At 38.4% G+C, this 8,989-nt stretch overlaps 1 protein-coding gene across 1 annotated transcript in view; it reads right to left on the bottom strand.

Moving 5' to 3' along the window:
• The window catches only part of LOC108282425 (guanylate-binding protein 6-like), a 24,902-nt gene extending 16,272 nt beyond the window's left edge, over positions 1–8,630 (bottom strand). The window contains exons 1-2 of the mRNA XM_017498357.2: positions 8,409–8,630; positions 4,351–4,566 (exon numbers count right to left, since the gene is read on the bottom strand). Coding sequence (XP_017353846.1) covers positions 4,351–4,540 — 190 coding nt within the window. The 5' untranslated portion in view covers positions 4,541–4,566; positions 8,409–8,630. The remainder of the gene's footprint in view (positions 1–4,350; positions 4,567–8,408) is intronic.
• Between the last annotated feature and the right edge of the window lie 359 nt (positions 8,631–8,989).

Genomic DNA, 8,989 nt, shown 5'->3' with positions numbered 1-8,989 from the left:
CAACAAAGATCAAGAGACAAAGAAGGGCACTACATAATGGTAAAAGGATCAATGCAACAAGAAGAGCTAACAATCCTAAATATATACGCACTCAATACCACAGCACCCAGATACATAAAGCAAGTTCTTAATGACCTACGAAGAGACTTAGACTCCCACACAATAATAATGGGAGACTTTAACACTCCACTGTCAATATTAGCAATGAGACAGAAAATTAACAAGGATATCCAGGATTTGAACTCAGATCTGGACCAAGCAACCTAATACACATGTACAGAACCATCCACCCCAAATTCACAGAATATACATTCTTCTCAGCACCACATCACCTCTACTCTAAAACTGACCACATAATTGGAAGTAAATCACTCCTCAGCAAATGCAAAAGAATGGAAATCATAACAAACAGTCTCTCAGACCACAGTGCAATCAAATTAGAACTTGGGATTAAAAAACTAACTCAGAACCACACAACTTCATGGAAACTGAACAACGGGCTCTTGAATGTTGACTGGATAAACAATGAAATGAAGGCAGAAATAAAGATGTTCTTCGAAACCAGTGAGAACGAAGACATAATGTACCAGAATCTCTGGGAGATATTTAAAGCAGTGACTAGAGGGAAATTTACAGCAATAAATGCCCATATGAGAAGCAAGGAAAGATCTAAAATCAACACCCTATTGTCAAAATTGAAAGAGCTAGAGGAGCAAGATCAAAAAAACCCAAAAGCCAGCATAAGACAAGAAATAACTAAGATCAGAGCAGAACTGAAGGAGATAGAGACACACAAAATCCTTCAAAAAAATCAATAAATCCAGGAGCTGGTTTTTCAAAAAGATCAACAAAATAGACAGACCACTAGCCAGATTAACAAAAAAGAAAAGAGAGGAAAAGAATCAAATAGATGCAATAAAAAATGATAAAGGAGATCACCACCGATTCCACAGAAATACAAACTGCCATCAGAGATTACTACAAACAACTCTATGCACATGAACCACTAAACCTGGAAGAAATGGATAAATTCCTGGAAACTTGCACCCTTCCAAGCCTAAATCAGGAAGGAGTCAAAACCCTGAATAACTAATAACAAAGGCTGAAGTTGAGACACCAATTAATAGCCCACCAACTAAAAAGAGCCCAGGACCAGATGGGTTCACAGCCGAATTCTACCAGACATACAAAGAGGAGCTGGTCCCACTCCTTCTGAAACTATTCCAAACAATCCAAAAAGAGGGAATCCTTCCCAAATCATTTTATGAAACCAACATCATCCTGATACCAAAATCTGGCAGAGACTCAACAAAAAAAGAAAACTTCAGGCCAATATCCACGATGAACATAGATGCAAAAATCTTGAATAAAATACTGGCAAACCGATTGCAACAGCACATCAAAAAGCTTATCCACCATGATCAAGTAGGCTTCACCAGGGGATGCAAGGCTGGTTCAATATATGCAAGTCTATAAACGTAATCCACCACATAAACAGAACCAAAGACAAAAACTACATCATTATCTCAATAGATGCAGAGAAGGCCTTTGACAAAATTCAACAGCCCTTTATGCTAAAAAGTCTCAATAAAATAGGTATCAACAGAATGTATCTCAAATTAATAAAAGCTATTCACGACAAACCCACAGCCAATGTCATACTGAATAGGCAAAAACTGGAAGCATTCCCTTTGAAATCTGGCACTAGACAAGGATGCCTTCTCTCACCACTCCTATTCAATATAATATTGGAAGTTCTAGCCAGAGAAATCAGGCAAGAAAAAGAAATAAAGCGTATTCAATTTAAAAAGGAAGAAGTCAAATTGTCTCTATTTGCAGACAACATGATTGTATATTTACAAGACCCCATTGTCTCAGCTCAAAATCTCCTTAAGCTGATAAGCAACTTCAGCAAAGTCTCAGGATACAAAATCGATGTGCAGAAATCACAAGTATTCCTACATAGCAATAACAGACAAACAGAGAACCAAATCAAGAGTGAACTGCCATTCACAATTGCTACAAAGAGAATAAAATACCTAGGAATACAACTAACAAAGGACGTGAAGGACCTCTTCAAGGAGAACTACAAACCACTGCTCAAGGAAATAAGAGAGGACACCAACAGATGGGAAAATATTCCATGCTCATGGTTAGGAAGACTGAATATTGTGAAAATGGCCATACTGCCCAAAGTAATTTATAGATTCAATGCTATCCCCATCAAGCTACCTATGACCCTCTTCACAGAACTGGAAAAAAAAAAACACCTTAAACTTCATATGGAACCAAAAGAGAGCCCGCATAGCCAAGACAATTCTAAGCCAAAGGAACAAAGCTGGAGGCATCACACTACCTGACTTCAAACTATACTACAAGGTAACAGTAATCAAAACAGCATGGTACTGGTACCAAAACAGAGATACAGACCAAGGGAATAGAACAGAGGCCTCAGAGGCAATGCCACACATCTACAACCATCTGATCTTCAACAAACCTGACAAAAACAAGCAATGGGGAAAGGAGTGTCTGTTTAATAAACGGTGTTGGGATAACTGGCTAGCCATGTGCAGAAAGCTGAAGCTGGACCCTTTCCTCACACCTTACACTAAAATTAACTCCAGATAGATTAAAGACTTAAACATAAGACCTAACACCATAAAAACCCTAGAAGAAAACCTAGGCAAAACCATTCAGGACATAGGCATAGGCAAGGACTTCATGACTAAAACACCAAAAGCAATGGCAACAAAAGGTAAAATAGACAAATTGGATCTCATTAAACTCCAGAGCTTCTGTACAGTAAAAGAAACAATCGTTAGAGTGAACTGGATACCAACAGAATGGGAAAAATTTTTTGCCATCTATTCATCAGACAAAGGGCTAATATCCAGAATCTACAAAGAACTAAAACAGATTTACAAGAAAAAAAACAAACAAACCCATTCAAAAGTGGGCGAAGGACATGTACAGACACTTTTCAAAAGAAGACGTTTATGAGGTCAACAAATGTTTGGAAACACGCACATCATCACTGGTCATTAGAGAAATGCAAAGCAAAACCACATTTAGATACCATCTCATGCCAGTTAGAATGATGATCATTAAAAAATCTGGAGATGACAGATGCTGGAAAGGATGTAGAGAAATAGGAACACTTACAATGTTGGTGGGATTATAAATTAGTTCAACCATTGCGGAAAACAGTGTGGCAATTCCTCAAGGACCTAGAAATAGAAATTCCATTTGACCCAGCAATCCCATTACTGGGTATATATCCAAAGGATAATAAATCATTCTATTATAAAGACACACGCACACATATGTTCACTACAGCACTGTTTACAATAGCAAAGACCTGGAGCCAACCCAAATCCCCATCGATGGTAGACTGGACAAGAAAAATGTGGCACATATACACCATGGAATACTATGCAGCCATAAAAAACAATAAGTTCGTGTTCTTTGTAGAGACATAGATGAATCTGGAAACCATCATTCTCAGCAAACTGACACAAGAATAGAAAAACAAACACTACATGTTCTCACTCATAGGCAGGTGTTGAACAATGAGAACACATGGACACAGGGAGGGGAGCATCACACTCTGGGGTCTGTTTGGGGAGGGAATAGGGGATGGACAGCGGGGAGTAATGAGGTTGGGGAGGGATAACAGGGGGCGAAATGCCAGATATAGGTGAGGGGGGGATGGAGGCAGCAAACCACATTGCCATGTATGTACCTATGCAACAATCCTGCATGTTTTACACATGTACCCAGAACCTAAAGTGCAATTAAAAAAAAAGCAGTGGGGTTCAAAGTCAGAGAGGAGTGGGTTGAAGAAAGATGCGAGAAGGAAAAAACTCAAAAAAGGAGATTGAGAGAATGTTTTTTGCACTGAAAAGTGATTAAAGACAAAAATAAAACACACACACATACACACACACACACACACACACACACACACACACACAACAGGAGTTGCTTGCCACAATGGGATATGAAATTCAGGAAGGGTTTTTAAGATGATACAGGTTCAAACATCTTTGTATGTTGATGGGAACATTATGTAAAGAAAGCAAAATATGTTATAAGAAAAAGGAGACACAATTACAGGAGCCCAGGACTTGATTACACAAGACATGGTAGGATTCTGAGTACTAGTAGAGGATATTTTCCTTAAAGGAAAGAATATGGGGACAGGCTACAGTAAGGTAGTGACTTGGTGGTGAGAATTAGAATGAGAAGTTGGTTTATTGAAAGGAATTGGGTTTCCCCTTTACATGCCTAGGTTAGAGCATTAAAATGCTGGAATCAAGCAATTGGCCTGTGTCCCAGGATACCACTCACCATAATTCTGTCCTGCCAAACGGTTCATCAAGTAGGATTTGCCTGTACGGTACAGTCCAACAATGGCCACCACCACCACTGGCTGAGAAATCTGGTCAAGAATCTGTATAGCTTGCTGGTTCACCGACAGCTTCTCTTTGTTGTTTTCCACCAGGCAAATGGGAGCCAACATGTTGGGTCCAGATTCCATGGCAACGGCCAACCTAGAAGAGCCTCCTAGTAGAAATAAGGTTGCAGTCTCTGCCTCAGTTATCCAAGCACCCATAAATTTAGGATTGATGAGACTTTTGCGTTTCTATGAGACAACATGTAACCCAGCAATGGTGAACTACAAAAGGCTTCCTCCATCATTCCCCCAAATCTGTAATGGTGTTAGTGATGAAGCATACTATCTTATCATCTCCATCATTTTTCTTAGTAAAAATAAAATTCAAGAAATTGTTATCATAATAGTGGGCCGACAGTATTCCAAGACCTGTGATACCTGCCTTAAATATCTGATCTCACTGACACTTATAAGAGCTTGCAAGTTAGAGGTTATAGTACCCAAATATATGCAAATGAGATAAATGAGTCTCACAAAGGCTGAGTGCATAAGTCATAGAGCCAGAATTACAAATCTAGACAATTGCGCAAAATGGCACACTATGAAGTTCTAAGTCCTTCTTCTCTCTTAGGAGACATTAAAAAATGGAAAAACTGGCTAAAATTATCTTATAGAAGCTCTAGAAAATAGTCAAAGGTCTATAGCAACCAAGCAAACGTCCAGTAGAAAAAAAATAAGGCACATTCAAAATGGTGAGAGATTCCATAGTGTTTTAATTGCCCTTTCCCTACCCATTTGCCTCAAAAACATAGTCTTGGTCTGGAGGAGGTGGCAGTCCAGTTTCCACTACCCTTCCTTGAATTGGAGGGAGTAGAACAGACTTTATTTATAACCTGATATTCTGTCCAGGGGCTATCTTTTCTGGTGTATGTTCTGCCTAACTTGGATCTCCAGTATCAATGATTTCTTGTGTATGATGCCGAAACCACAGAAGACTGAAAAAAATAGATACATCACACTTAATCAAAAGTAAAAACTTTTGTGCATCAAAGAGCACAGTCAACGTAGTAAAAAGGCAATCCACAGAATGGGAGAAAATATTTGTAAATCACATATCTGATAGACTACATAAAGAACTCCTACAACTTAACAGTGACAAAGTTTCAATTGAAAATGCCCTGGGATGAACATTTCTCCAAAGAGGACCTATAAATGGCCTTAATATGCACCTGAAAACATGTGCAACATCAGTTATCACTGGGGCAATGCAAATCAAAACTACAGTGAGGTATTACTCCACACCCACCCATTAAGATGGCTGTTATGTTCAAAAAATAAATAAAGCAGAAAACAAGTATTAGCTGGGATGTGGAAAAACTGGGACCTTTGTGTATTGCTAGTAGAAATATGAATGGTACTGCCACTGTGAATAAAAGTATGGTGGTTCCTAAAAAAAAGAAACATAGAATTGACATCAAAATATTTCATTTCTGTGTATATACACCAAAAAAAAAAAAAAAAAAAAAAAAACTGAAGGCAGGGACTCAAACGCATATCGGCACACCAATGTTTATGGAAGCATTATAATAGCCAAAAGATGAAAACAACCCTAATGTCCATCAAGAGATGGTATCAACAAAATGTAGTAAATACCTACAATGGGAATATTATTCAATCATAAAAGTGTCTGAAATTATGACACATGCTACAACATAGACCAATCTTGAAGACATTATGCCAAGTGAAATAAGCCAGACACAAAAGAACAAATGTTAAATGATTCCACTTGTATGACGTACTATAATAGTCAAATACATTGAGATGGAAAGCAGAAGCATAATTACTTACCATGGGCTGAGGGAAGAGGGAAGGAAGAATCATTGTTTAAAGGTAAAGAGATTCAATTTACAATATTGAATAGATTCTGGAGATGGTTGTACAACAATGCCAACATATTAGTGTCACTGAAGTATACTCTTAAAATTGTTAAAATAATAAATTTCATCATGCATATTTCACCACAAAACAAAAATGTAAATATGAAAGCTTTGATAAACTGACAATCAAAGACAGTGGTTATCCTACAAGTTTTTTGATAAGTAACCTGCAGTAGTAACTTTTTAATGATGATCATACACTAAAACATGCTCTTTAATTTATCAATGTGACTTTATGTGCTCATTTTTTATTTACAGGTTTAGAAAAGTAATGGAAATTGGAGGGAGAAGGGGAAGAAGCCATGTGGGATGAGAAACTTTTAGAGAATACAGCCTATCTTTTTCAAAAGGGAAGTAGGAGAATGTCTAGAATCTAAGGAATTAAAGTACAGGCTGAAGGACTTAGCCTAGAAGGGTCAGGTTCTTGGTGCGAGTTACTCCCACAAATAAGAATAAAAAAAGAATTGGAATAACAATACATATAACACTGCGTATTATATAGAGAGATAAATTAGAGATATATCAAGAGAGAGATTTATCTCTCTAGACTATATATAGATAAGTTAGAGAGATTTCCTTTTGAGAGATAATGTCACTGTCACTGTTGGGTGAATGAAGGTGAAAGGCATATGAGATTTTATTGTAATTTTTTTAAGGTGAAGTTTAATTCCATAAATTTAGTACTGAAAGTACAATTGTTCTGTAGGTCTCCTGGCACACTTTTTATTGCCATAAAATTAAAATTGTTTTCTATGATATTTATTTTTTATAATCAGAATATGTAAACATAATATTGTCTTCAAATGTCTCAAATACTCACTTTTGTATTTACATGTCAAATATTCAAGATGCATCTAATGCCATAAAAAATACCACTTCTATCATTCACTACGTATGTGGCCTTGACCAAGGACTATCACCTAGCTGAGCCTGTTAATTAAAGGGGTCTGTGAGTTAAATTATACATCCAACCCGGAGGGTGTTTTGATAATAAAATGAGACATTACAAGCTTATATCTTAACATGGCATGCAGCACAAAATAGGATTTCAGGAAAAGTTGAGTTAAACGGAGGTTAAGCTACATAATAACAATAACAATTGGTCCATTAGATTATACAGCTCAACAAAATATGCAAACTGTAAATTACTAAGAAGCAAAAACTACAAATAAATTTTTCACCACAGTGAAACAGTAAAGTTCAAGCACACTGTTGCTGTACAACCTGCTCTTGTCTGATTCTTCACTGAGGGGAGTGAGGAAAATGGAGATCAAACCTGAGGCCCTGACTTCTACAAGGAAATGCATTGTAATGTGATGTGTGATGTGTTCATCGTGTTGCAGTGACTGCAGCTGTACAGTCCCTTCTTGAAAGTGAATAAAGGAAGCTGTAGGAAGATGCGACTGTAAACTTTATATAAACCAGCTCTATGATTTCTTAGCTGTGAGGAAACCAGAGAACTTTTAAATTCTATTAAATGAAATACAGCTGTTCAATTCTATTCAGGGCTGGTTTTCAAACTCTGATGTACGTTAAGAATCACCTGAGGGGATTGTTCGAACCCAGACTCCCAGGCCTAAGTATCTATCTGTTTAGCAAGAGCTGCAAGTGACTCTGATTTTCCTATGATGAACAAACAGCACGCACGTGTGCACGCCCGCATGCGTGCGCGCGCACACACACACACACACACACACACACACACACACACACAGAGTTTGGACTATGTAATTATTTTTAAGTAATAAAGGCCAGCAATGTAGGGACTAAATTTTATTTCTACATAGTTATAGAGCTCTTACTCTGAACCTTTCCTAAGTGTGACCATTAGAAAGGCAGAAAAGAAACTCTCCCTTCAGATTATAATTGCCTGGAATCTCCTTGTTTTCTGCATTTCCGGGCCTGCCACAGGGCCTGATAGAGGTAGCCAGGCAGGCGCCCACCAGGGCTCTTTCCAGGCCATTCACTGCCGTCCTGAGTTGATGTTCAGGGAGCAGTATATCCAGGGGTACGCAGCGTGCCTGGATGCTTAAGTTGGACTAAGTTGCATGTACTGTAAACGAAAGCAAACATACCTGCTCTACAGCACCACAGGTCCAAGTTTTCAGTTTTCAGTTGCCTTTCACAATCTCCTTGCACTCTTTCTTCCTTCTACCTTCTTTTGTGTCCTCCTTTATAAAGGGAAAAAGGAGCTGAGGAAGCTCGTCATTTCCGTAAAAGGGATGGGGCGGTAAAACTGAAATTGAAAGTAAAAGCAATTCATGCAGCTGTTAGGAATTAACAGAGGCCTGTCTGAATCATCTGACCTGAATTTGAAGAGGGTGTTGGGGGCAGGGGTGAGAGGAGGTCAGAAAAAGCTACGGATTCTGCACACTCACACCTTTGCAAGCACAGTCCTGCCAGCCTTCTTTCGTCCTCCTCATCCTGGAAGGCTCCATGGGCTTTCTTGATACCTCCCCCAGTTAGCTCCCGTTTCCTTAGCACACAAGAAAAGTAGAAAACCCACATTCGAAACGTAAACAAAGCTTTAGGAACCAAGAATATTTTAAGCACTTTTCTCTTAGTGGGGATTCTTGGGTTCTTTTGTTAATGAATAGCTTTTGATATTTTAAATACGTTCGCGCGCGCGCGCGCGCGCACACACACACACACACAC

This window comes from Cebus imitator, unplaced genomic scaffold (assembly GCF_001604975.1).
Source record: "Cebus imitator isolate Cc_AM_T3 unplaced genomic scaffold, Cebus_imitator-1.0 Scaffold240, whole genome shotgun sequence".
Lineage (NCBI taxonomy): Eukaryota > Metazoa > Chordata > Mammalia > Primates > Cebidae > Cebus > Cebus imitator.
Note: the sequence above shows the minus strand (reverse complement) of the source record. Positions and strands in the feature narration are given on the sequence as shown.